This window comes from Malurus melanocephalus, unplaced genomic scaffold (genome assembly GCF_030028575.1).
Source record: "Malurus melanocephalus ecotype Western Australia unplaced genomic scaffold, MMel_1.1 scaffold_1000, whole genome shotgun sequence".
In the NCBI taxonomy this organism is placed as follows: Eukaryota; Metazoa; Chordata; class Aves; order Passeriformes; family Maluridae; genus Malurus; species Malurus melanocephalus.
The window spans coordinates 83,843-111,316 of NW_026624232.1; the positions used below are offsets into that span (position 1 = coordinate 83,843).

The 27,474-nt window shown below is 48.1% G+C and overlaps 4 protein-coding genes across 5 annotated transcripts in view; 2 read left to right on the top strand and 2 right to left on the bottom strand.

Moving 5' to 3' along the window:
• Positions 1-1,353: 1,353 nt before the first annotated feature.
• On the top strand, positions 1,354-12,534 carry GOSR2 (golgi SNAP receptor complex member 2). 2 transcript variants are annotated; one of them, XM_057386585.1, is made up of 5 exons: positions 1,354-1,436; positions 2,648-2,756; positions 4,034-4,166; positions 6,910-7,050; positions 9,705-12,534. In XM_057386585.1, the coding sequence occupies exons 1-5, from the start codon at positions 1,397-1,399 to the stop codon at positions 9,864-9,866; spliced, it is 585 nt and encodes a 194-aa protein (XP_057242568.1). In that variant the 5' UTR covers positions 1,354-1,396; the 3' UTR covers positions 9,867-12,534. The 2 variants fall into 2 exon arrangements, with proteins under 2 accessions (XP_057242568.1, XP_057242569.1); XM_057386586.1 differs by lacking the exon at positions 6,910-7,050.
• A 2,165-nt stretch (positions 12,535-14,699) lies between these two features.
• Positions 14,700-22,134, bottom strand: LOC130585914 (gametocyte-specific factor 1-like). Its single transcript, XM_057386588.1, has 7 exons — positions 21,970-22,134; positions 19,845-19,942; positions 19,400-19,526; positions 18,689-18,775; positions 18,208-18,268; positions 17,290-17,370; positions 14,700-16,461 (listed from the first exon to the last, which is right to left on the bottom strand). The coding sequence occupies exons 1-7, from the start codon at positions 21,989-21,991 to the stop codon at positions 16,410-16,412; spliced, it is 528 nt and encodes a 175-aa protein (XP_057242571.1). The 5' UTR covers positions 21,992-22,134; the 3' UTR covers positions 14,700-16,409.
• A 2,360-nt stretch (positions 22,135-24,494) lies between these two features.
• LOC130585909 (feather keratin Cos1-2-like) lies at positions 24,495-25,255 on the bottom strand. Its single transcript, XM_057386583.1, has 2 exons — positions 25,181-25,255; positions 24,495-24,827 (listed from the first exon to the last, which is right to left on the bottom strand). The coding sequence occupies exons 1-2, from the start codon at positions 25,238-25,240 to the stop codon at positions 24,501-24,503; spliced, it is 387 nt and encodes a 128-aa protein (XP_057242566.1). The 5' UTR covers positions 25,241-25,255; the 3' UTR covers positions 24,495-24,500.
• A 1,712-nt stretch (positions 25,256-26,967) lies between these two features.
• LOC130585910 (feather keratin Cos2-3-like) overlaps positions 26,968-27,474 on the top strand; it is a 7,319-nt gene continuing 6,812 nt past the window's right edge. Inside the window, exon 1 of the mRNA XM_057386584.1 lies at positions 26,968-27,045. Coding sequence (XP_057242567.1) covers positions 26,968-27,045 — 78 coding nt within the window. The remainder of the gene's footprint in view (positions 27,046-27,474) is intronic.

Here is a 27,474-nt window from a genome sequence, read left to right on the forward strand (position 1 = left end):
GGACCCGTAAACCAAGTGCGTGAGGGATTGAGAGGTATGAGGGCCTGTACCACTAAATCAACAAATGCTTGAGGGATTGGGGTGTGAGGGATTCGACCCGCAAACCGAGTGTGCGAGGGATAGGGGTGTGAGGGGCTGTACCCGCAAACCGAGTATGTGAGGGATTTACCCACAAACCGAGTGTATGAGGGATCGCGGTGTGCGGGAGCCCAGGGCCGATCCCCCGCCAAGCTCTCAGCGCCCTTTTAAAGCGTTTCCCCCATAAAACCCCATCCCGGAGCAGAGCCTCAGCCCCGGGTGCCACGTCAGCCCCGCGGGCTCGGCCGGCCCGGGGCATCGGGAACGGTGGYTGTTGTTTATTGATGTAGATTTATTTAAAGCATGCCCGTTTATAAGGATTTTTGGAGCAGGGTTTGAGCGGTCAGGCTGCCACCTCTGGAGGCATGTGGCTCCTTTCCCACATTTCATAGATAATGCCAGTTTAGAGAGGGAGGAGTGGTGTGGGAATTGCAAAATAAAGCAAGAAAATCTCGTGGTTCTTTTATTATTCCATACGGAATAACTCAGGGAAAAGGGGCCRAAGGACACAGTTAATCCAATATTCCAAACTTCCATGGCAATTTGCTTCTTTGTGGAACTCTGTTAAGGGAGGTGTGGTGGTAAGAGGCTTGAATTGAATTGAATTTTGTATTGTATCATCGTTCCTGTATCACTGAATRATAATACAGAGTGACCCTGTAGGGAAGAGCAGGACCATCCTGCTTTACCTGGAAATGCAGGAACATAACAGCAGTTATGGATATGGGGAATGATCTTGTCCTGTTTGCCTTATTTTGTGATCATCAAATGGTTCAGGTTGGAAGGGACCTTAAAGCCCATCCAGTTCCAGAAGAATTTAACAACCATCATTATTTTTTTTTCTTTTTTTCCTTTGCCACTGTAATTGTTTGTTGTAATTACAAGCTTTTAATTTAATTTTGTGCCTCTGAATTCAGATGTTGTGCGACAGTGAAAATCATTCCTTATTCACTTTCTCCTCATGGGTATCTCCCCACTGTCATSTCCAGACCAGGCTAAACAGCTGTTTCTTGTAGAACAGCAGTTCTGTGCTTTCCTTAATCTTCACTTTGATTTCTGTTTTTAARTAAAGTTACTTTGTAGATGCTTCTTAAGTGAGAGCACATTTTGCTTCCTGCTGAGGAACTGGGTAGGTGTTGGTGGTCAGGGATGGGCTGTTTGCACTGTGTTGCTGATTCCTGTTTGTTATAGAAAGTGCATTTCAGTAAAAGAAGCTGAAAAGTGAGGTAGTGAGAAATTATTTTTTAGCTGTTAATTGACTTCTCTGTTAATTTACTCTTTATCTCTTGACAGGCAGGTCCATGAGRTCCAATCTTACATGGGGCGCCTGGAGACTTCAGACAAAGAATCTGTGCACTGTAAGTAATGAGTGAGTGAGGGAGGTAGATTTAATTTGCATCTTTAACCTTGTGTGTCTTCTTCTTATATTTGCAATCATTATTGGAACAAATTTAAATGATTATAAACGTAAGATGAAGTAAATTCTTGTCCTGTCTCTTCTGCTCTGTCCTCATACAAAACATCACCTTATTGAAGTTAAACAGTAAAATGATTATAGTACATTTTGAATGGTGATGTGTCTCAGCAGCTGATCACAGCGACTCAGGAGTAAATTTGGACTATAACCCTGTGTTCATAAATTACTGTAATAATAAGATGCTCTGATATGCGTGGCAGGACTTTTTACCCCAGTGCAGGATTGGCAGATGTATTTTGGACCTGTGTTTGAACCCTTAATTCCTGCATGAGTCACTAATAATGAGTTTCATCAGGAACTTCTGAGGTGAAAGAACACTGCATTGACTGGATGCATTTCAGCACGTGTTCACTGACTTCTCTTACCTTAAACACATTTGTGAAGCATGACTGGACTGTGGAAAAGGGCTGTGATAACTTTCCTATCAAAAAAACCCAGCAACTCAACTAATTCTGGTTGTGGTTTTTTTTTTTTTGGTGTTGTACTACTCCTCCCACAACGCCAGACTTCCTAGACTGCTGTGCACTGGGGGTGATTTTGAAAATCCTGAAAATATAATTTTCCACTTTGCTTCTGTTCCTTGAGACCATTTCAAGAGATGGGAYTATGTAGCTTACATAGCTTACAGTCAGTTCACCAATTTATATRGTTAATAAATGAATAAATATATGTATGTGTTTCTCTCTATATAATGATACAGATGGTGCTCTAGATATTCATGTGTATTTCAGACTTTATGGAAAAAAAGAAGAGCAGGAATAGGGTCAGGAAGTCAAATTTACAGTCTGCTGCTTTTTCCAGTGTTGAGCAAATAGTCCTTTCTTTCTCAGAAAAGTGTGTAGCTTTCCCAGCTTCCTTCTCAGAGGAGGAGAGATAGGTGAGAGAGTCAAATTACTGAGCTAAAGAARTGACATTTCATGATATTTATAGTTCTCAGTTACCTGATTATTTTCATCCAGTAAGGATTTGCATCTGTCAGTTTTTACATAKTGCTTTGAATACTTTTGATCTTTTACCTTCAGAGTAAAAGTTCTTTAATTCAAGGCTTCAGTTMTTTAGTTCAAATCAAATCTTGTGTTTATTTGCTTGCAGTGGTAGAAAATGAGATCCAGGCAAGAATAGACAACATATTCAGCAACTTGGAACGCCTGGAAATCCTGTCCAGCAAAGAACCTCCCAACAAGCGGCAGAATGCCAAACTGTGAGTTCACTGCTTTCCTGTGATTGTGCAGGCTAGTCTTTGTAATTATTTTAATTAAATTTATTGAAGCCTTTTGATTGGTGTGAAACCTTTATACTTTGCATGACTGATCTCTGGGCTGTACAGTWGCAAAATTGAGGCACAGAGGCAAAATCGCTTTCCTGCGTTTAACCACCAGATCTTGAGAGTCATGAACATTGGAAAAGGCCTCAAAGATCATCAAGTCCGGGTTGGATGGTACAGCTGGAATCATGGCTCTGTTCTCAGATGAGCAGGACATGCTCTTGGATGCTCTCTGTGTCACTTGCTTTTAAAGCTTTTATGGAGGTAGAAAGTAAAATTCCTGCAATTGGTGTCATTTTCTCTGGGCCTTTTTCCAAGCTTTTGGTGACTGAAATAAAGAGGTTTCTAAAGTGAGCAATGGTTTGAGCAGGAGGTTGGACCACAGCCATCAGGACTTGCTGTTCTTAATTAATTAATTCTGTTATTGAGTTATTAATGTTTATTCCAAAATGCCCTTGTAGATAGTAGGGATGGATTTCATATCAGCTGTATTAAAGRAAGAGGTCAGTRTCTGAAATACTYATCGATTCCTTTRTAGAATCCTGGAATGGTTTGGGTTGGAAGAGGCCTTAAAGATCAGTTCCAACCCTGTCATGGGCAGGGACAYCTTCCACTAAAMAGGATAGTCTGGTAATCTGGTAATCAATTAAACATTATCGGGCATGTAATCAGGGCCAGTGGACATGATTTGTTASAGCCCAGTGGAGATATCTGAGATTTCTCCWATATTACCCACTGACTTTTAAGCTSCTTTCAATAAACCCTCAAATTAAATGGTGCTAATTAAATAAACTGGAAAGCTTCATCTTTTATGTGAAGCGGGGACATAAAATAGAACCTGTACAAATCCTACCATCTTTCCAAATCTCTGTTGGAACAAATGAGGAACAGGTACAATTATAACTCTTGAGGAGACATTCCATGGGATAGAATGTCCAAAACAGCTCAGGAGTTGTACTTCACATTCTGTCATTATCCTGGAGGCTAAATGATGATTAAAATAAATAATCAGGTGATATAGTCACCTGTTTAGTAGAAAAACGAGACAAGGAAGATGTAAGCGCAGAATTTTGGCCTGATACTGAATGTCCTGCATCTTTTGGAGAAGTAGAACCCATCATTCCGAGTTACTTATCACTGTTAATTTGTAAAGCTCCATTGCTCATTTGAAAAAGCCACCAGAAGAGTATTTTTATGTTGTTGGTGCTTTGCAGGCGAGTTGACCAGCTGAAATACGACGTGCAGCACCTGCAGTCAGCCCTGAGGAACTTCCAGCACCGCCGCTACCAGCGGGAGCAGCAGGAGCGACAGCGGGAGGAGCTGCTGGCCCGCACCTTCACCACCAACGTAAATACCTGTGCTGGGGCTCTCTGTGCTCCAGGAGCTCAAATCCCATGGGGGTGGCAGGCAGGATGTAAATAGGACTGGAAGCTGCTGTGATAGTGGGTAAAGGTGGAAAAAGTCAAAATATGTGGGGATAAAGTCCAGCTCTCCTGAGGAAACACTGGGCTCTTAAGGCAGTAGGAAAAGCKCCCAAAGCTGCTGCTCCTCTTTTCTCCAGTGCAGTTCCACCTGGATTTACACAGCAGTTGTAAAAGGGTGAGTGAGGTAGGTACCAAAGTGTACATTTAACTTGGATTTGTGTCCAAACTCTGCCAGATCCTGAGAGCTGTGAAAAGCCTGACTTTACACACCTCAGTGGCAGCAGGGGTCAGCAAACTTCAGTGTGGCCAGATACAAATCACACAGCTGGGACAAAGCCCTTGCCTTTTGCCTAGAATTGTCTCAAAAGTTTGTAATAACTTGAATATGTTCTACCTGTTCTTGTTAATTCTTAGTTTCTCCATTCCTTCCGCACTGGTAAGATCCCCCAGTGCAAATTGCTGGAGGAATTTGGCTCTGGATAATGTAGACKTACTTTCAGTTTTCACTTTTCTGCACCTGACAAGTTAGTTGGTGGGGGAGGTGTTTGTTTGGGATTTTTAAAATTTAATACATTTTTTTTTAAATTCTCCTTTTTTCCCCACTCCTTTGTTAAAGGCATCTCACCTAACATTCATTATCTGTGTTGTGAGTCACTGTTGGGGCAAGGAGGAATGAATGTGGAAATCCTAATTACTTGCGATCTGGGCAGTTTGATGCATTTCTCAAAGCTTGCCATAAAGATAATGTCTGATATTGTGTTGGCTGATTCAAAATCTTAAACAAGACTTGAAAGACCAGAAAGAAACACTGCAATTTGTTATTTTTAAACACTGTGGTGTTTCTTTGCAAGTAGGGACAAGTTTTCCTATGGGAAAATTTACTGTTCAAAAATAAAAGGCAGAAAAGAAATAAAAGTGAAACAATTTTAAAGAGCAGCAGCAGGCTTACAGATGCAAAATATAGAGCAAATGGTTATCTTCTTCAGATATWAAAAGGGATCTCAGATGAAAAAAAACCCATGATTATTTTGTATTTCTTTTTAACTTGCTACAAAAAAGTGACTTTAGAGTAACCCTTTAGTAGGACAATGATGATTTATTTGTCAGTTACCAGCCTCTTTTGGTTARAGGTTTGCACAGTTCCGATTCATATACACCCCAGTTCTATTACAGATGTCAGTTGAGTGTGTGAGTGAATCACTGGAACATCAGAACAGCTTTTGGAAGCTGTAGCAGTGTTCTGAACAGTTTGCTTAATTCAAAGTTTGAAATGGTCTTTATCTTTAAAGCATTCCCCTGTACTTGGGGAAAACCACAGGCAGCAAACCAGAGCTCTGGTGCCATCTCATCTATTTGGGAAGGGGGGGTCACAAATCTACTTCTCTATTTTTATTGCTGTCTTATAGTGGATAAAAAAACCTTGTACAGAAATGAAATCTGCTGATTCAGAGGTTATTAAATACCTGGAATAAGAGCCATTCCCATGGAAATCCAAGTGCTTCTGCACAGGGCCTCGTGTGAGCCTTGATGCTGTGTTTGCAGTGGGCCAGGGTTGTGTGTTCTGTCACAGCCCTTTCATCTGGGGCCTCTGAGAGCCCTGCCCTTAAATCTTCCTTCTTCCACAGTGAGCAGAACCCCTGCCCAGGCAGGGCAACATCAAATCCTGGGTCCTACATGGCATTTTCATATTAACATTTGGGTTTTTTACGAAAGAGTCTGTTCAGAGCACGTTGTGCWGCATTTGTGTGTCACCTGCAGCTGCTGGGTGCATGGAGGGCRTTCACCATCTCTGTGAATTCTGCCTTTGGGTGGTTCTTGTTYTGAGTGCTGGAGCAGGTGATCAGCATTCCCAACACTTCCCTCTTACAGTATCCTGCTCTAAAACAGTGTGGGAGCAGTGAGCCATTTCCTTGCCCTCTGCATGGAGTGGTGTCCAGAGAACACTGACCTGGGGGCCTTGACAGACTCAAAGTGACCACATCCCTKCCTTCTTGTGCAGTCCAGATTAGAGTTTCACCCTGTTATTTCCATTTCAAGATTCCTAGTTGCTAGTTGAGTGAATGCATCTTTTCTGCAAAAGGATGAGAAATACTAATTTTTAATTATTTTTACATTATTTTCAATAAGACCATGGGTGATGAGTGAGCCAGACTTCAGCAATCCAGGCCCATGTCTATTTGCCCTCACTGCCAGAAATTTGYACCATGTTGTAAATATTTAGAGTGTCATCTCCAAACATTTTGTTTTTCAGGCCTTTTGTCGCTCAGAAATGTAGTGTGAAATCTTTCACAAGTCTTTCCCTTGCAGTGGTTGATGCCTAAGCACCTTCTTGGTGTTTAACACCTTGTTAAACACTTTCTGTTAGCTTTGATGTTCTCTCTTGCAGAACCTTTTCCTATACTGAGATTATAAAAATTCTCTGATTTTGCTCTTTTCATCCTTGAGATCTCAYTGCAGTTGAGCAGCTGCTCAGCTTTGCTTTTTGACTTCCTCCCTGTCTTCTCTAAATGACTCTTTTCACTCAAATATCAATGTTTTAATTTAAATTTTTATGAACAAAATTGTTTAAGCACAGTCCTCCAAGTCCTGTCGGGTTTTTGCAGTGTCTGCTGGTGCATGTTGTGTTTCTGAGCGAGCAGGTAACCRCGTCCCTGCTTTCCCCACAGGACTCTGACACCACCATCCCGATCGACGAAACCTTGCAGTTTAATGAATCCCTGCAGAATGCCCACCGAGGCATGGATGAGCTTATTGGCAGTGGCACCAACATCCTGCAGGGCCTGAGGGACCAGAGAGTCACGTTAAAGGTGGGGGCATCATTTTTTACCAGAAAGACCCCACRTTTTTCTGTGTTCATGCTGATCAGGCTAAGTAAAATCAATGTATGTGTTGTTTTATTACATTGCTCTGAGTTGAGGATGCTGGAAAGGCCCAAACTTCATTTAAACAACCTGAAATCTTTACATTTTATCATCCTGTTGGTAATATCTTGAAAATCTCTTGGGGGCTGGCTGGCCCTCACCTGCAGGGCAGCATCTGGAGTGCTGAATGTTATGTTTYATTCCATTATGTTTGTTTTTCCTTGGGTGATTGTTGGTTTTTTGTTCAAGTCCAGGAGGGCTGGAACTGGCTGGCAGGGAGATGTTGGTTCAGATGAACATCACTCAGAGAAGCCACAAAGCTGCTGTAGAGCGTTTGTGGTCAAGATCAGTAATAAAGATAATGCATCTCAACAGTCCCTCCTTCCCTGCTGATAACAGCTGCATTTCTGCATGTCTCTTCATAGCAAATAYTTGTCTTTTATTTTACAGACTGCTCAAAGTGATGTTAAATTTTGAGTGAAAAGCTCAAGGATACAAAAAAACTTTAATAAGAAGTTTGGGGGGAGAAACTGGATTTCTGAAAAATATAGGGAAATCCCTGTGTCTGATGTATTCATCTTCTGAGGGGGAYAACCACTGTTGTCAGTTTTGTGACATGCCTTTTTTTGGCATGTATTTGCCAAATTTAGGCATTTTTATTGACAGAAATCCCCAATTTGGTCAGGTTTGTCACACCTGCAGCTCCATGGTGTGGCAGGCAGTGCAAGCCTGGTCTGCACTGCAGCTGGCACATGGGGAGCTGAGCTGGGTGTGCACGGACACTTGGCTGCCCTGACCCCAGGGTTCCAGGGTGCCTGGTGTTCCCTGAGCCCTGCCAGGACCAGCACAGGGGCCAAAGCATGGCTGTAGCTCCTTTTCTGCTYCCTAATCTGGTGACCAGTCCCTGCACACCCAGATATTACATAGAGACATTAAAGCAGAGTTTAAAGCTGAGTTCAGTATGAGGTTTAGCTTCTTGATTTACTGACGTGGTGAATATGAACTTGGTCTATGTTTTTAGACAAGGTCCATCACTAGAAAAACTTTGAAGAAAACTCAGTGGGTGGTTCAGTGTTCATTGCAGAGGAATGATGTTGCTGAGGAGTCTGGTCAGGGAGGGGTTCTGCTGCCAGCTCATGACAAAAAGGCTGGAAGGACTCATTACTGGTGTTGGGAGAAGACTGGGAGCTGTGAATGCTTCTTGGAAAGAGCCCCTTCCTTGAGGTTCCTGCACCCCTGACAGGATCATAAACATTTGTCCACTCTGTTGGGCACTGGGTTGCTTTGGTGGCTGATCACATTGGACTGGGACATCCGGTGTCCCTGTGTGCAGCACCTTGGCAGTTGGTTCTCCAAGCTGGGAAGTCACTGATTCAAGGTAATCTCTGTTGAGGGACTGGATGAGTCCCTGAGAAGGAGGTGCATCCCATCACAGGTCAGGAGAGCTCAACCACAGCTGGCCAGTGCCATGTGGGAGCCATGGCAGGAGCTGGTGCCCTGCAGAGATGAGGAAATTCTGGTTCTTGTAGCAGCACCAGTCCTGTGTGGCTGCTCTTGCTGGCAGTGCCTGCCTGGTTCCTGCTGGCTCTCCCTGGGCCTCCTGGCTCCCCTCCAGCCTGTGCCAGGCTCATGAGCTCCAGGCCTCCTACAGGAGGGAATTGCTGGGAGTCTGTCCATGGCTGCTGATACACACAGGCTGTGCTTTTGGGGCCCTCATGTTCCTGGGTGTTCAGGCGAATGTTGCTTCTCCCTCACAATCAGGAGATGTCTGTTCATGTTCTTTTTCCCCTTACTCAGCTTTTCTTATACTGACAGACTTTGTTGCTGAGAACAGTCACTGTGTCCAGCTTTCCTGGAAAGGTCCAGGACTTTGCCATCGGGACTCTGCAGCCCTGAGTCTTCTCCCTTCTCTCCACCCAGGACAATATCCCACCCAGGACAATATCCCACCCTAACCTGTGCCTAGATTACGTCTCTGTGCCTGTATTTTGTCCTGTTTCTTTGAACTACTGCCCTGAAATAAAGCAGGAAGGTTCCTGTTGTGTTCCTGCTGCTGATGTAACGGTAGGGTTCATGTTCCTAATAATACCAAGTATCCTACCTGTGCTTTTCTGTGGAAGGATTTCAGGAAATGGCATTAATTACACATTTTCTGCCTTTTTTAGTGCCATTAACCTTTCAGCATCTGGACCTTCTCTGTCTCTGTTGGTATGATCTGTACTCAATGAGGRGAGCTCTGCACAAAACCTTGGCTGGTCAGAGGTTGAAGCTCTTTAGACTGTGACTGGAACAGGACCAGGAAAACTCTTACTCCTCCCTAGGGAGTACATTTTTCTGAGGCACTTTTTATCTTGTCTGTGTCCAGACAGATTGTTTTGTGTCTTTAACCACATTCTTGTTCATGTGTATGAATTAATTAGTCCAAACATCCAGCTGTTTCCAGGGTCCTGTKGTCACCTTCTGTGGAATGGTAGGGATGAGAGAAGTTCCATGGATTAGAATCCATYGCTCACCACCCATGATGAAATACTCTTGGACTGTGGAATAAGAAAGTTTAGGACATGAAGGTAATTGTGTCTTTGCTGTGTTGTTGTCCTCAGGGCACTCACAAGAAGATCCTGGACGTTGCCAACATGCTGGGCCTGTCCAACACGGTGATGCGGCTGATCGAGAAACGCGCCTTCCAGGACAAGTTCCTCATGCTGGGGGGGATGGCCGTGACCTGTGTCATCATGTTCCTCGTCGTGCAGTATCTGACATGAGCTGCTGAACTCCTGCAAGAGGACTGTCCCCAGGACTGACTTTCCTCTGGGTGCTGCTTTGAATGAGATGTTCCCATGGACTTCAGAGTTTACAAATCCTACTCGGACAGTGTCATATGGAAAGCACGTCAGGAAATGGATGTGTGTGGGGACGCTGTGCTTGAGAATGGCCCTGTGCAAATAACCCCCGGCCTTTGCTGCTCTCACCTCAAGTCTGCAGCTTTAAGAGTCTGGTTTATAGGAAACAGAAGTGAACACTGTGCCCAGCTGTAGCAAGGCAGGAATGTCCCTTTGGGCACAGAGATGGGAGCATGCAAAGGCACAGTGTAGGATATAGCGAGTCTTGTGCTCGCCAACACTGACCTGCCCCTGTGCTTTGCAGTGCAAGAATGGCACAGAGGATTTCAGTGTTCATGGGCCTGAATTCAGCCTGTGGGACTGAGTGTACAAAAAGAGTTAGGAATGAAGGGTTCCTGTCTGCTGTTCCATTGAGAGGACGAGGAGGAGGATGTATGGGGAAGATTCTTAGAGCACGGTTATAATCTCAGTTAACTTCACACACAGTATTAACCAGCACAGTCCCTCTGGTTCTGTACCTCTCTCTGCCCTGCAGCTTCCCAGGGGATGCCAAGTGCCACGCTCCTTCCCTCTTCCATTGGGACACACGTCAGGCCTGTGGCATCTCCCTGGGCCTCCTGCCAAATCCAGCCTCCAGAACTGACATTTCTAATGCTGGAGCACAAAGGTTTGGGGAGCTGTGTTCATTTCCTGAGGTGCCGATTGGATTTRGGGCTCTGGAGCTGGAGCTTCTGAGTGGATGGAGCAGGTGAGTCTCCCTGTGTTCCCCAGAGGTGGGGAATTGTTCACAGAGYTGGAACGGGTTCTTCACACCAGAGGAATGGTGGGATCAGCACAACAAGCTTGGCACTGAAAATCAGCCCTGGTCAGGGGAGTTCCCTCAAGTTTGTGCCTTGGGATGGTGTCATCCCCATCCTTGGGAAGGGTGTTCCCTGTGGTCCCCTCTGCACCTGTGGAGTTACTCTGAAAGACTCTCGGATGTGTTGCCTCCTGGGGGTGGTGCTGGCTGGGACTCATCTTGGGGTCACTCCCTGTCTCAGTGAACTGGAGCTGTGACATCCTTGTACCAGTCCAGCCCTGCTTTCCCTGCAGCTTCAGGGGTGGCTGATAGWGGGGGCATCCTGGGATTTTGGGCATCATCCATTTCAATCAGCCTCCAGATCCATTCCCAWCCCGATGTGTGACAAATCTGGAACATTCCCCAGTGTCTGACAGTGRCACAGAAGTGTCATAACCAGATGATGTGGCCTTGTGCTGGCAATTYCTTCCTTGCTGTCTGTCTGRAATGGTTGTGGGTCTCTGGAGTAGTAACTAATCACAAGTTCTACATTCTGTCCTTACTGCATTGAGCTTTGCTTTCATTATGTGACCTGTTGCAAACTGGCAGAATGGGTTTTAATAATTGAAAAAAATACAGGTTTTTAGAGAATATGGGCAATGAGACAGGGCTGTGCTGGTGAGCAGAGCTGGGGTGGCCCCAGCCATGCTTCTGAAGTGTTTCCTGCTCTTAGCAGGAACTTTTTCCAAGTTTTCCAAGGAAATACTGTAGCAGAGCAAGCATGGACCTGGTTTTCATTTGAGCCCAAGGAAGTAAGGAATTACAAGGAAAAGAGGGAGTCTGCAGTGATGGAGCATCTGTCTTGCTGTGTCTAATAGAAATCATAAATCCAAATTTGCCTGAAATTTATTTTGGATATGAAATCCATGGATTCAGCCCTTGAAAGGGCAGCTGAGCACTTGTAAGGGGTCTCAGGCAAATCTCAGTTCCGCTTAATTTTAGTGTTGGGRTTTAGAATTTAAGGCTGTCATTGTTTAAAGCTGCTGTCGTTACGACCTGGTGTAGCAGGGTTTGTCCTACACCAAGGTGGGACTCTGGCCAATCTCTTTGCTTTTGGACTATGGTAGGAGCCATAAAGTATTTGGAACTGGATTTTTTTTTCTGTTTCTGAGCCTAGCTTGGCATTTTAATACATGTCTTCCTGTTAATTTATTTTGCCTTCTGGAGTCTCCTTGTCCTTGCACAGGCTGATTTCCCCTTGGTGAGCCAAGTGTCCTTGCTACCCATGGCATCCAAAGGTGACATTTGGGGCTTGAAGGAACCACCTGAGGAACTGGATATGGTGACRTGTGACCTCAAACACGTTTGTAGTGCCTGTGAAGTCCAAAGAGATTTCCAAGGACATCTGTGCTCTCAGGTGGTTTGTGTGAAACCCCGAAAGCCTCCACTGTGGTGGGACATGGCAGGGACACGAGCAGTTCCTTCAAGCCCCACATCTCCCCTTTGGACGCAGTGGGAAATGAGCTGGAGCCCTGGTGGGATTGTGATCCCTGCCAAAGGAAATAAGCTGGAGCTGGAGCCCTGGAGGCTTTGCTGCTGCTGCTCTGTGATGTTTCCTTCCTCACTAAACACCTCACTTCTGCTTCTGAACTGTGGCATGAGTTCCAGCTCTGGGATAAGCTGCTGTCTCAGGAGGGGACTCTGKGGGAATTCACTTGCCTCTGGAAAATAACTTTTTATGAGTATTTTATACATAAAGGAGCAAGGGTGGAACATGATTCATGTGATGTTCTGTGAATAAAGATTTTTTCCAACCAAAATGAAGTTGTTTTTTTTTGCCTTTTACCAACATGTTGGGGCCAAAATAAAACAAGCAGGAGCAGTTGGAGGAGTGGTCTGCAGGGGAGGGGAGCCACGGGGATGTTGTGCAGGGCACCCATTTGGACTRGAGTAGGAAATGGGTCCTGCTGCACTGGGGTTGGAAGAAGCAGCCTGTGCTGGACCTYGCTGGTCAGACTGATGGGATGTAACAAGCTGGGACAGCCCCAGAGCTGGTGGTGGCTCCGAAGGAGGGGTGGAAATGGGTGAGGGATGGAACAGCAGTGGGGGCAGCTGGGGGCACATCCAGGCCCTTGCTGTGCTCTGCCCACTCCCCGTTTGGCCCTGAGAGGGGCCAGCCCTTCCTCTCCCTTTCTACCTACCACRGATGCAGGTGAGGGGATTCTCATTAAGCGTTGTGAAGGGAAGGAAGAGCTTGGAGGGCAAAATGTGGCTGTTGATAGAGATTGTGGATTTACATTGTGAGATCAAGGGGTTGGGTTATCTTCCTCTTGCTCTTATGTTCTCTTTTGAAGTAATTCCAGTTCCCCACAGCTACAAAACAGTTATTAAATCAGAAAATTCCAGCAAAGAATGCAGAAGCTTGTCAGTGCTGTAGGTATGAACTTGATGCAGAGGTGGACCAGCCTGTGACAGCACTGGATCCTGTCCAGGGTGGGCCCCTGAGGGGCTTTGATACTGTGAGCAGCAGCTGGAAATGGGACTGATTTCAGGAGTTTCAGGAATGTGTTTGAGTGTGACTGAGCATGTAAATAAATCCAGGAAAAGTTTTATGTCCTGGTTTCACCTGGGATGAAGTTAATTTTCTCYCCAGTAGCTGGTCCAGGGCTGTGTTTGGGATTCAGTGTGGGAATAATGTTGGTAACAAACAGATGGTTTATGTTTACATCGAGGACTTTCCCAGGCTCTGCCAGTGAGCAGAGGCTCAAGAAGCTGGGAGAGAACAGGGCCAGTGCAGGTGACCCAAACTGGCCAAAGGGATTTTCCATACCACAGACAGTCATTCCCAGTATATAAACTGGGGGGAGGTAGGATGGGAGGTGTCAGAAAGTAGTGAGCAATTGTACTGGCCAGCACTTGTCTGTCTTGGGTTTATGTCTCCCCTTCTCTCCCCTTCCCCATTTTTAAAAATTATTATTAATTATATATTACCTTGTTTCAATTATAAACTGTTCTTATCTCCACCCACAAGTTTTACTTTATTTTCTCCTGATTTCCCCCTTCCCCCTGGGTGGGGGTATTAAGCCATAATGCTTACTTGCTGGGTGGGGTTAAATGAGAGGGAAAAGCTTTTAATCAAAGATACCAAACCAGTCAATATGTGAGCACTTAAAACCAATGAAAGGGGAGTCAGATATGTGCAGAATAGAGGGGGAGATAATGAGAGATAAGAGATGATGATTGGGTGGGACAAAATTAATTTAAAAGGAAGATAGTGTAGATAAGTACCAGAGGATGTTTGTACTTGGCTGGGAACCAAAGCCTGTTCTCTGTGTGTTGGGTTTTCCTCAGGTTAACCCTGGAATGTGAAAATCAACCTCCTTTAGTGCAACACCCAACCCCMATAACACTGCCCAGGACTGGAAATGTCAGCTGGAGGAGGGAACTGTCTCTTCCTCGGCCACACCAGCTGAAGATGTCGTGGTTTCCCAGCCTCTACCACGGTGCAGTGCCAGAGCCCTCAACCCTACCCACCCCACTTGGCACCTGGGGGTGCTTAAAGTGACAACCACAACCTTCCCAACCTGGTYCTTTCCAGAAAGGCCAGGCTAGTGGATTCATCCAGGACTGGGGTAATTATGTAGCTCCTGGGAGCAGCAACAGCTGGAGCTCTCCTCCTCCTCAGTGCAGACACTTGTGAGCCCCAGTGAGGAGCAGCACCAAGCCCTTCCAGGCTTTCACTCACTACCAATTAAAGCAGCTCAGGCTAATGGAGCCAAATTATGGCATTTACCTGTGAAAGTGTAGTGCTCTGGCCCACAAATCCTACAAATGAGCTACTGCTGTCAAACCAGAAACAATCACAGCTGGTGTTTGTCACCACTTTCATTTCAAATGACAAAAACTAAATTAAGGTGTAGAGGAAAGCTCCCCATGTCAGCACTTACTGACTCCAAAGAAAAGCCATCACAGGGTGTTTACAACATTTTTATTCTAAACTGCCAACAAGAACCTTGACATAAATTGACAGAATTTTAAAAGAATCCTAATTTTTCACATTCCAGTCAACATGCATTATTTTCCAGTGGTAGTACACAGATGGTGGAAATCCMGTCTTTAGAGGAAAATATGAAGGCATTAATTTCTTTCTAGACAAACATTATGTCTGGCTTAATTATTTGGTTGTGTATTAGATCCCATTTTGTACTTTGCATGTTTAGAAATATATTGCTTGATCTGAACATTTTCAGGCCTAAACWTGTATTTCTACTGATTTAAACCATTCCTACTCCCTTCCTCCCCTTCCCCAACACAAAACAGGTACCTTGAGAGCTCTCAAGCATGTTTTAAGCATTAGAAAACTGCAAAACTGTAATGGAAACTGGACAAGCACTTCAGTGTGCTCCTGAAACTGTCCCTGTTTGGAGTTGTGTGTGATGCAAGGAACTTGCAGAAGATTCTTTGTTGTGGTGTGACCTGGGAAGCCCCTCACACACAAGAGATAAAGGTAAAGCCTAAGGTGACAAARGCAAGGCTGAAGGTGTGAAGCTGAAAACAGTTAAGGTCAGGAGGCTCTGAAGGCAGTCTCTGTAAATGACAAACACAGTTTAAAACCCAATACGCCCTGAGTGGACAAACTCAGACTCCAACAACATAAAAACAAGAAGTGCATGCACAGAAAAATAAAACAAAAACAAACTAAGTTAGGCAGCTCCATATGATTTTAACATCAGCCTTTTCACAGCCTGGAGAAACTCTSAGAACTGACCTTGTGCTCTCCAGGCTGTAACAGGCCCTCAAATAACAACTCCTCSAGCCTCAGTTGTAGGGAGTTTGCTGCTGCCCAGCAAACAGCCAAAACTTCTCCCAAGTGCCCAGCAGAAGTTCCACATAATCCCTCCAGGCTTCCTAAGAACAGCAAGATGCTTAAGGCATAATGTAGAAATTCCTGGAAATTACTGCTGGGTGGTTCCTGACTTCCACTGAAATGGGACTGTAAGAGTTTCGCCTGTGCCAGGCCTGAATCCTCCCAAATCTGCCATTCCTGCAGGACACACCTGCTCCCATTCCTGCATCCCTATTTGCAGTCAGCACTGACCAAGAGCACTCAGATCCCCAGGGGCTCCTTCACGTGCACACACTTGTTTCAAAGCATCGAGCAAAGGGACAAGATTCTGGGGGGTATTTTGAGCCCCCAAATTTTCTGTTTCCCACTATCAGTTCTCTAATTAGGAATCTAATCAGACCCTACCTCCCCTAYTTAAAATGATGCCCTCAGTTCCCACTCCTTAAAACCCTTCTGCTGTTTCCCAATCTCTGCAGCACACGGAACAGTCCCACAGATCATCACCTGCCATTTGASAAGTGAAACAACAGAGACTTACCAATTTCTATATTTTTCCTGCTCATGGGTACCTGAGGCTGGGCAGGGAATGTTTCTGAGTCTGTGTAAATTTATCAGTCTATTTTTTCAAGAACAGTAACCAAAGTCACCAAGTAAAGGCGAGGGTAACTTTCAAAACAAGTATTTGGGGAAAACATCTGGCAACCAAGGACAGTTTCATGCATTCAAATGTTGCAAGAAACACATTATACAAATGCAAAAGTCAAGTGTAGAAAGTCCTGCCATCAGGTCCAGAGCATGTCTGTCATCTGCAGGAGCTGTCCTGTTCAAGACAGGGAAGCACTTACTGCTGGGGCAAAACCAAGTCCCAGGGGGAGGAACTAATATTCCGAATTCTGGAAAGGACAAGAGAGAATTTTTGCATGAGATGGACAAGGATACAACAACGTCCCCCACTCCCCCACGGGATAGTGGCCTCTGCAGAGGCAGCACTTGTCCCCTTGGCAACCAGGCTTATCAACAAGTGACATTTCAATTTAGTATGGCATATTCAGCCCAAYGCTGTGGCAATTGCACAGTCCCTGTCTGTGCAGGAGCTGTGTCTGTAGCGCACTGAGAGCACCGGGTTTAGTTGCTCCCAGTGGGAATCAGGACAATCATTCCTCAAAGCATCTTTAAGCTGTTGCTTTGGTGGTAATGGCAAATAATAGTCTGTGATTTCAGCATTAGACACTTCCCCATGGGGAGCTCCTTCCCTCCCTTCCCCAGATGGAATTTGAGAGCTTCTGCCCCAGAGCTGCTGATTTAAGCAGCCCCAGCTTCACCCCAGCTCTGACTTAGCTGGACCTGAGATTGAGAAGASCACAGAGCAAAGAAACAATTTGGTTTAAGTCAGGGGAAGGGTGAGGGGTGAAAGGGGATAACGGAGATGGTGTGGAAGGGCCTGTTTAGAGRGACAGAGCCAACAGCCAGAGAACAGCTCTGCCTAATCTGGGCCACACGATTGGAGCAAGCAGAGAACAGAGAGGCTGCTTCAAAGGAAGGACACAGAAGATGATCCCCAGCACCAAATTCCTTCAGAAGCTGCTCTCAAGAGGCAGGTGYTCAATACACCCTCTCCTGTCCACACAGTAGGAGCCACCAAGTGCTGCTACAGCCAGAGATTTCAGGAGCTGTGCCCAGCTGTGGACTGACAGTGCCAAAGCCCCGTGCTCAGTACTCACAGTCCTGCAGACGCGGTGTACGGGAGGGTCTCAGGGGGCCGCATCCGTGAGGGCAAGGAGTTGTTCTGGTCATTGATGGGGCTGGAATTGAGTGACTTTGGTTACTTCTGGCAAATTCATTGTCTCACATTAATGCATTTTACTGCAGCAGGGCCTTGGGGGATGGTGCTGTACCACCATGGTGGTGGTGCTGAGGAGAACTGGAGGTGCTCTGAACACTAAAAGGTGTTTTTAGAGTCTGGCAGGTGGAACCAGACAGGGTCACTGTCAGTCCCTAGGGAAGAGCTCACAGAGAACTCAGAGCTGCCATGGGCAGGACTGTTATTGAACCATGAATGAACCCATCAGATAAATCTTAAAACATCTTGGGCAGCTCTGGTGGTGCCAGCACATTTGGTAGCCAGCCCACAATCAGTGAAACCAACCAGGGCAGCCCCTTCCAGTTCACAGCTGGGCACTGAGCTCCTCACTCCCCCTGCCCCAAACTGTGACCACACTTTGGAAAGGGCTCAAGGAGAGGATTCTGCTGACACAGGGCCCAACTCCAGCACATCTGCCAGGCCCCTGGAGGCAGGAGCTCACAAGGGACCTCTCAAGGACTCACAGGAACCACAAGGTGGAGCATCTTTCTCCCCTGAACATTGTCCATACATCCATCAGTCCCTGAACATAGGCCATGGGCAGGAAGAGCAGCCTGCCACAGGCACACAGGAGCAGTGTCTGTGCTCCTGAGAGTTTCTTTCTCTTGTCCAGGCCAGTCATATAAGGAAGCAGATCACACTGAGCCAGCAGCATCTCTCCTCCCAGGGYTGTACAGCAACAAAGACAGCTGCCCAGCCATTGAGGTGAGGCTGGGAGAAGGCTGCAATATTCCTTTAGACAAACAATGGTGTAAACAACCAAACTTGCATTCCCTACCTGTTCATGGCAGAGTTGATCACACCCCACACAAAAGTAGACTCAGACCCGTTCAGCACCTCTGTGAAAGGAAGCAGATGTTGTGGCTCAGAACTCTGAAGCTCCAGGAACCACCATCAGATCWGTGGCTTAAATGGCTTCCTAGTGCYATTTARGAGGGCAGAGGGCAGGATTAGATGGGCTATCAGGAGGCARYTCCTCCCTGTGAGGGTGGTGASGCCCTGGCACATATTTCCCAGAGCAGCTGTAGCTGCCCTGTCCCTGSAATGTTCAAGGCCAGGCTRRACAGGGCTTGGAGCAACCTGGGGTAGTGGAAAGTGTCCCAGCCCATGGAATGAGATGAGCTCATTCTTAGGAACAAGCATAAGCAAAGTGTCCTACAASGCAGCCCTGAGTGAACAGCACTCCTGGCCTCACACTGTCCCAAGGGGAGCTGGAGGACATGGCCAGGGAGAAGGCAGCACATGGGGAAGTTCCTCACCTGTTTCCCAGTCTTCATCACATGGAGGTGCCTGCCATGAGCTTCCACCATTCAGCTGTTCCTGTGGGGGCTCACAGAATCGGCTCACTTCAAGAAGAGAGAAAACGCAGTGACCAGCAGTCCTTAAATATATTAAATGCTTTGGCTCAAGCTGTAAAACATCTCTGGGCTTTAGAGATGCAAACATTTGGGGACATCTGAAATCCAGCAACTTTGAGTTTGCCTGTATCAATGATCAAGTGTAGACTCTGCTCCCTGGAACTTTGAGCAGGGATGTGAAGAGGGAACCTGCTGACATGGATGCAGGCGTCACTGCCTGTGCACATCTACAGAAGATAAAAAACTGTGTGCTCTGTGGTGTTTAAGAGTTAAAGGGAGATCAGCTCTGCCAGAGGAGCAGCCCATCCTTGAGGCCATTAATGCATCCCACCCCTCCTTCCAGAGGCACTTCCTGCACACTGTGGAGTACMAGCTTTCTATTCAACAAGCCTGGTAAGAAAATACATGCAAGGCCTACCCAGAGCATCTGCCATATTCTCAAGAGACTGCCCAATAAAGCCAAGCAAGTGAGATCAAGTTTCCCCAAAACTACTGTGTCACACAAAACTACTGACAACCATCGCCTCCTAATTTTGTGCTGYTCCACGATTCATCCTTACAACAGGAGTCCTCAGGGTGCACAGACACCTAGGAGCACAGGGGTTTCCTCACCTCCATCTTGCTCCATGAAGGCTTTGTCCTTGCACTTCATGATGTGGTCACTGAGGTCTGCCCGAGGAACCAGGTGACGAGCATTGAAAGGGCATGTGGCCAATTTCTTTGCAATTTCAGGGTTGCTCTAGACAAACGAAAACCAAAATTACATGCCAGATCTCTCAGGTATACTTATCTCTTCAGATGAAAAGGGAAAAATGGATCTGACCTCCCTGTGAGATACTGGAAGAGACCAGAGTCTCCTCCCTAAACAATGAAGGATGTCTGGCTCCTTCCAACAGAGCCAGACAGGTCTTAGGTGAATTCATGTGTGCCTGCAGCTATCACTAAACAAATCATGAAGTTATAYAAAATAAAGGCCAAAAGGGGCTATTTGTCAGGGACTGCAGGAACACAGGGTGTATTTGCATGCACAGGGTCACTCAGTGACTGCCTAACTCACCTCCTTACACTTCACCAGGTGATAGGGAAACCGCCGGGCTCTGATCATATGGTGTTTAACCAATGGACACTGGATTAACCTCTCTGGATCCAACACATCTGATGGAACAGGAGAACAGAGAAAAGCATCTGGTTAGAAAGACAAGAATCACTCAGTGCAGTGGGGAAAATCCCACACCACCGCATCAGGGCTGTGGTCTGAGGGAGTTAAACCAGTTACCCTTAGTTTGAAACCATTCATTAAGGTGTGTACCTGCTTTGCATAACCAAATTAATTAAACTTGAGGTTCTCATAACTGGGACATTAGTTAAAAAAGAGAAGAGTCAGTACCACTGAGCATAATAACTCTTTAGGTTAGCTTATTAGGGAGGCAACCACCCTTACTCCAAGGGAAAGCCARCAGCACTTTCCAGCTCTCCTGGAGCAGGATCAGTGGGATCACGTCATACACACCAGTGCCTTCAGCAGCTGAACCAAATCTTTTTTTCCATCAACAGTTTGTTTTGCTGGAGGCAGAATGTGAGGGAACTGAGYTCCATTCTGGAGGTGGCAATGTGCCTGACCATGCTGACTTTGTGCCTGACATTAGACTTTGAATGAAGCTTTTAATCATGTAATTATTTAGGAGCTGAGGCGTTACTAAGCCAGCAAAAACACTGAAGAACAAACAKGCTGAACAGTGAAGCAGTAAGAATCCATGCATCTATAATTTTCTGTCTCTAAAATATATAAAATATAAATATTAATGAATATGCATATTTTCAGTGCAGAAGGGAGGCAGCCAAGAGGAGACAGGAGGCTCCACTACAGCCTGTGGGTCTGTCTGTGGGGYACACACCAAGGAGCCTGGGCTGCTCCCATCCTTTCTGCCCAGCCACTCTTGTTGCCCAGGCTTTCAGCACATTTAGGATTTGATTACACAGSAGCTAAACCAGCTCTAGGCAAGGGCTGCTGCTGCCTCTGGCCTCTCACACACACGGCTCCATCAGCCCCCAGGCTGACAGTTGTTAAAATGCTGTTCCAGAAGTCCCAACGAGCAGAATTCATACTGAGAGCCACTCGGAAAGGACAGGCAAAATCCTCATTTCTATCCAGACTGAGCACCTGTCACCCGCATCAGCCCTTTCAGGTTATTGGARCAGCTGAAAACCCACTGGCCCAGCTGCCCCTGGAAGAGCAATCGTAAGAGGTTTTGTCACCAAAAACGTTGTGAAAAATAAAACTCTCAAACACTGTAATTTTAAGTATTAGAAAGAAGCATTACTTTATTTTGGTACCTGGGGACTGCYCCTCCAAACACACACCCACCTTCTAAGGAGGGTTTCTTCTTGAATTCGTTCTAACTACATGGTCTGCAAAGATACAACTTTTATCAGGCACACAACCTTTATCCTCACAGTTAAGATACCCACTTGTGCACATTAATGCCTGATATATGTAAATGCAGGATTAAGCACTGTCTGTTTAAGGAATTCACATGACAAAACACTGGTAGATTTTTCCAATAGCTTCTCTCTGAATTAGCTCCCCAGAACACAAGACCAAGAGCATTTCCAGTGAAGGGGACAGAGATGAGCACTGTAAGAGGAGCAGAGCCCTCAGCATAGCACGTCCAGCACCAAACACCAAGAGCACAGGAGCAGGTCAGGCAGCCGAGCAGCTGCAATTTATACACGGYTGAAACCACCAAAGGCACCACAAATTATCGCTGTCTCCTAGCCACGTGCTACGAGATCCTTTTACCTGTCCCTGTCCACWCTGCAGGGATACGGATCTCAAAACAGCCTGGAGCGGCTGAGCCGGGAGACACGGGTGGGAGCCTCGCTCAAACCAAACAAAGTAGCTTTAATCGGGCAAATCCTGCAGGCCGGACCCCACCCGCACCAGCTGCACCAGCGTGGCGACCTGGGCTGGAATGGCCGCCAGAAGGCCCGCGGGGGCCCGCGTGGCTCGGGCACTGCGCACTTGGCCGGACCCGGGCCCAGAGGGGTCAGGGCCCAGCCCTGAGGGGTAACAACCCGCTCCGAGAGGGGACACACCCCAATGGCGCGGGTCCGGTCCGAGCCCTGCCCACAGAACAACGAGCGCTGTCCCCCTTCCTCCCTGCCCCAACCTCAAGCCTCACCCAAATCCTCCTCAAGCTCCATGGCGGGGCCGGGCAAGGTGTGCTCCGGGGCCGGGTATGCGGCTGGGTCGGGTCCGCCTCGGAGCCGCGTATGGGGCTGGATCGGGTCCGCCTCGGGGCCGGGGATGCAGCTGAGTCGGGTCCGCCTCGGGGCCGGGGATGGGGCTGGGTCGGGTCCGCCTCGGGGCCGCCTCAGGGCCGGGGATGCAGCTGAGTCGCGTCCGCCTCGGCGCCAACTATGGCGGCGGGACAGGCGTGGGGCTGTAGGGCCGGGCCGGCTCCGCCTCGGGGCTGCCTGTGGGGCCGGTCCGGGTGTGCGGTTGGCTGTGGCGCCCAGCCGGCTCCGCCTGGGGGCCGGGTCCGGGGCCGGTCCTGGTGTAGGGTTGGCTGTGGGGCTCGGCTGGGTGTGGGATTTGCTGTGGGGCTGGCTGTGGGGCCGATCCAAGTGTAAGATTGGCTGTGGGGCCGATCCAAGTGTAAGATTGGCTGTGGGGCCGATCCAAGTGTAAGATTGGCTGTGGGGCCGATCCAAGTGTAAGGTTGACTGTGGGTCCGGCTGTGGGTCTGGCTGTGGGGCCGGGCCGGCTCTGAGGTTAACTATGGGTCTGGCTGTGGGTCCGGCTGTGGGGCCGGTCCGGCTGTGAGGTTGACTGTGGGTCCGGCTGTGAGGTTGGTTGTGGGTCCCGGTGTGAGGTTGGTTGTGGGTCCGGCTGTGGGTCCAGCTGTGGGGCCGGCTGTGGGTCCGGCTGTGGGTTCGGCTGTGGGTCCGGCTGTGGGTCCAGCTGTGGGTCCGGCTGTGGGTCCGGCTGTGGGTTCGGCTGTGGGTCCGGCTGTGGGTCCGGGCCGGCTCTGAGGTTAACTATGGGTTCGGCTGTGAGGTTGACTGTGGGGCCGGCTGTGGGGCCGGCTGTGGGTCCGGCTGTGGGTCCGGCTGTGGGGCCGGGCCGATCCCGCCTTTCCCGCCTTTCCCGCCTTTCCCCTTTCCCGCCCAGCCGTGGTTGCCGGGGCAACGCCGCGCTTGCAGCACCGTCTGGCGCCGCCGGTCCGGGCCTGACCCCCGCCTGGGGCCCTCAAACCGCCCTGAGGTGTTGGGGATGTCGGCTGCTCGGCCAAAATAAGTTAATTTACGTAGAAYGAGCCAGATTTAGGCTCATTGTTATGTTGTTTTTGACTGGGCCTGCTGCATGCTCAGGCGCTGGCTATGAACTGAGAGTTCTACTGAGCTGTGGAGAGTGACAAGGTCCTTCCCGAGCCTCCTTTTCTCTACGGTGAGTTCCCCTCAGCTTCTCCTCATAAGACCTCTGGTGCTTCAGTTGTTTCTTCTCCCTGGTCAATACACACAGCTCCCTGTCCTCAGAGCAACCACCCTCTTTTGGAACTGACTTCAAACGAGGAGTCTTGTAGATATGTGAGCAAAAGGCAATGATGTTCAATCCCCTGATTTCCTTTAGGGGAAGAAGATACACCAGAAGGTTTCTCGCTGTTCTAGTTAAGAGTTACAGGACAAGTTTTCCTGCCAATAATCAGGAATTTGTCTTACTTAATTCCATCATATGAATAAAGACTTACCAGTGCTCTCTAGTAGCAGCAAGAGCAGGATTATCTTAAGGTACAGGAGATAGTGTGTTTACAGAGTCATAAGTATATATCAGGAGAACAATGTGGTCTTCTCTTGTGTGGAAATGCTAACAGCAGACATTTTCAATCACAGAAGTTTGCCTCTTCCTGTCCTGTCTGCAAAAATATGTAAAAAACTGTTTCCAGAAGCCTAAGATGCACTAAATCTGTCAAAGGATTGTCTCCCTGCAGACATGATTTTCAGTGKTTTTTCTCATTTGCAAAAGCTGAAAAGGGCTCAGTGCTCTCTTCTGCCTTTCCCTATGGGAATAATGAAGGCTCYCCATGTGCACTCCTAACCCTTCCTCCTGACTGTGTGTGTCTGGAATGTCTGCAGAGGCAGGGACCCTGCATGGAGAGTTAACTATAATTGTGTTAACAATCACTGCACAAACATCCCCAAATCACCCTCCCAGAACCACCCCTGGTCCACACTGCTCYACTTGGCCATCTTGGGAWSATGTCTGTAGGGGAAAGGATGACACAGAGGCATGGGCTAGGATGCAAAAGAACTTTAATGCGTCAAAAGAGATAAACAGGTCAATCCATGAGAGTGATCCAGTGCAAACAGCACCAGGGTCATCCAAAAATCTCCATCACATGGCTGTGGCAGAGATCCCACCAGGTGTCCATCTGCCGGATCCAGAGAGGGAGCAGGGCCAGCAGTTCCTCCCCAGGCTGGCTGAGTGGGGATCACAGCCCAGGGGAGCACAAGGGAACAGGGACACAGGAGGGAAAGGAGAGAGCGGAAGAGGGCAGAGGCAGGGATGGGCTGTGCTTCCCAAGAGCCCAGGCTGGCCCTGTCCTTCTGCCAGGACTGCTGGGGGTGCTCAGCCCCTCGGGAAGAAGCAAGCCCAGGGTGGCTCCATCCTGGGTGTCCCTGGTACCCTTCCCCAGGGCCATCACCAGCAGCTTTAGCAGGGGAAGGACCTCGTGCCACAGAGGCCACTGCCCAGGCCAGAGAGGCCAAAGCCCCCAGAGTTGATGGGCACTCCCTGAGAGCTGAGGATGCTGCCAACAGCAGCCGAGGTGGAGGATCCCACCACGGTGTTCTGAGGGAAGGAGCTGAGGATGGGGCCGGGCAGGGTCACCACCACGGGCGAGGGCTGGATGGCCACGGTGGAGTCCTGGCACTGTCGGACACAGGGCTCATTGCAGCTGTTGGCCAGCGGGGTGGGGCCACAGGGCTGGCAGGGCAGGCACGGGGTGTAGCAGGACATGTCTTGGGGCTGCAGGTGCACCTACAGAGACGGAGGGAGGAAGCAGAGCACAAGGAGTGGGTAAGGATCAGCCGTATCACTCCACAATGAGAGACCAAAGGCATGAAGAGGAGACCATCCCTGTGGGCTGTATAGAGAAACCCACAGGCTCCTCCTTTTCTGTTGAGGAGCCCTACCAAGAGCTACCAAGCAAGATTCCTGTCTGGCCCWTAGTTCTGGAAACACCTCAGACAAGCCCCAGTCTTTATCCCATGTCACAACTTCTACCCCCTTCCTATTCCCAYGGCAAGAATCCATCTGGGACAGAAAAAGCATGTATGGACTGAGAAATCCCATGGGAGGAGGAGAAGAATGAGAAAAAGCTTCAGACTCACCTTGTTCTCAGGGAGATGGAGGCGAGAGGAGTGGATGAGAGAGTGAGGAGAAGGGCCCATTTTTATACGTCTCCTGCACTGCCCCAGGCCCACACTCACTGCACAAGGACAGTAATTTTCCTGCAGAGTCACCTCAAAGCAAAACATTCTACCCAATGGCACAGGTTGTGGTTTGGTTTCCATCTATGCTGCCATTTCATTTCCTCGTTTCTGACATTCCCGCTAAGTCATGGAGGCGTCTGTCATGTTGTGGGATGAGAAGTCCAAGGATTTCTTGTGCAGGAACACATCAGTGCGGGCAGGAATCAACCCTCRTGTTGACTCAAGCAGAGTTCTGTACTTCCTCATTGCCTGAGGGATGTGTTGGCACTTGGGACAGCACCTTCTCTTCCCCCTTTCTTCACCCCATGATGCRCTTTGGCTGCACTCCTTGMMCCCTGACCTGGAGGACACACAAAGTCCTGYCACACATTGTCAATTCTGAGAGCACCCCTGAGTTGTGGCAGTGCTGCCAGGCAAGTCAGGCTTGGGGMAATGGCCTTTGGGCTGCTTGGAGCTTTGGGTCCAAACACAGCCCAGTGCTTGAAGATGGTTTTCCAGGCTTATGGATGGAGCTGTCCTTGCTGGAGAGGAATTCAGCCCTGCCTGGGACAAAGCTTGCAGACACCACACACTCCTGGCTTGGCCTCACACCAGAATTAGAACGTGACTCGCCATGGGTTAGGAGAGTCTCCCTTTGGAAATTTGCCTACTGAAGGCATTCCCTTGCCCTCCTGGGACGYGTCCCAGCTGCCTCCATGTCTGTAGGGCAGGGAAGGGCATCAGTTCATAGTGTAGTTTGAAAACTCATTTTGCATCCAGGGCCCTACTCTTAGTCTGTTGAAATGTTAGGCTCATCTCCGTAGAGTGGTGCTACATCTCCTAAAAATACTTAAAAAAAAAAAACTCCTTTCCCCAAGGCAAAGGCAAACCAAGCCTGACTAGAGAAATAAAATAAAATTTTAAAAGCTATATTGTTTTCAACATCAGAAGCTTCAATTCCTGACAGCAATCCCTGATGGTAAAGACCAAGGGCCAGAACCTCCGAGGATGTCCATCTTTCCTGTATCCCCAGGAAGGAGGAATCCTCAGGGAAGCTGCCTTGTTGAATACTGAGGCTGCTTTTGGCCAAAACTCCCTTTACTGATTACCTACCTGGAGAAGATCTTCTTATTGCCCCTCCATATGCTTTKCCTGATTCAACTCCAGCTGGGCTTTGGCTTTCCTAACCCTGGTAAAGATGGCCTCCAGAGCAAAGGGCATCAAAATAACAGAGCTGAAACATTGGCACTAGCTGGCTGCCTGGAGATGCTGCATCTCGTGAAACTGGCAGACAGCAGAGAGAGAGAGAGAAGAGAAGCAAGTAAAATATCCATAAAAAGCAGAATATTTGGATGCTCTCTGATGTATGCGGTGCAGGACAGACCTGGCCCCTTCCTGCAAAGGATATTGCAAAGTGTCACTTTTCATTGCCCCAAGTCAGCATCCCATGCCTGCATGGGACCCTTCCAGCACTTGGGTCATGTGCCCCCACTGACATGACTCTGCCTGGGATATCCTTTGGCTTCTCATCACAGAACATGAAAGGATCCTGCAATGCGGGGCAGGAATGTCAGAAATGAGGAAATGAAATGGCAGCGTAGATGGAAAGAAAACGTGAATCGTTACCACTATGTGGGATATTTTCCTTTGAAGATGAGTCTGTTAGAAAATTACTGCCCTTGTGCAGTGACTCTGGGCCTGGGGCAATGCAAGAGCTGTATAAAAGCAGGCTCTKCTCCCCACTCTCACATTCACTCCACTCACCTCCATCTCCTTGGAGCAAGGTGAGTTTGAGGCACATTCTCCATTTTCTCCTCTSGGATTTCTCAGCACGTATCTGTGAYTTGCAGGGTTTTGGAGATGCCTCTTGTGAGAGAGGGAAAGGAGTGGGGATTGTGTGAATCTGGGTCTTGGCAGAAGTATTGCCCCAGCTTTGGGCTGGTTGGGGCCATCCCTGGGTTTGGGTTCTTGCTGGGGTTGTTCTGAGGGGAAGAGCCCATGTGCCTCCACAAAGAGCCTTCAGCTCTCATTTCTAGTTCATGCCTTTGCCCTGTCATGTTGGGGTGACACGCTGAACCTCACCCATCTCCTGCTCTGCTTCCCCGTTCCCTCTCTGTCAGGTGCACCTGCAGCCCCAAGACATGTCCTGCTACACCCCGTGCCGGCCCTGCCAGCCCTGCGGCCCCACCCCGCTGGCCAACAGCTGCAATGAG

Coding starts and splice junctions, on each gene's coding strand:
- GOSR2 (XM_057386585.1), top strand. CDS start 1,397: ATGGGGCGCCTGGAGACTTCAGACAAAGAATCTGTGCACT. Junction 1,437..2,647: donor AGACAAAGAATCTGTGCACT/GTAAGTAATGAG, acceptor ATTTGCTTGCAG/TGGTAGAAAATGAGATCCAG. Junction 2,757..4,033: donor AAGCGGCAGAATGCCAAACT/GTGAGTTCACTG, acceptor GGTGCTTTGCAG/GCGAGTTGACCAGCTGAAAT.
- LOC130585914 (XM_057386588.1), bottom strand. CDS start 21,991: ATGGAGCTTGAGGAGGATTTGG. Junction 18,776..19,399: donor CTTCATGGAGCAAGATGGAG/GTGAGGAAACCC, acceptor CTCTTCTTGAAG/TGAGCCGATTCTGTGAGCCC. Junction 17,371..18,207: donor ATCAACTCTGCCATGAACAG/GTAGGGAATGCA, acceptor ACTCAATTCCAG/CCCCATCAATGACCAGAACA.
- LOC130585909 (XM_057386583.1), bottom strand. CDS start 25,240: ATGGGCCCTTCTCCTCACTCTCTCATCCACTCCTCTCGCCTCCATCTC. Junction 24,828..25,180: donor TCCATCTCCCTGAGAACAAG/GTGAGTCTGAAG, acceptor CCGTCTCTGTAG/GTGCACCTGCAGCCCCAAGA.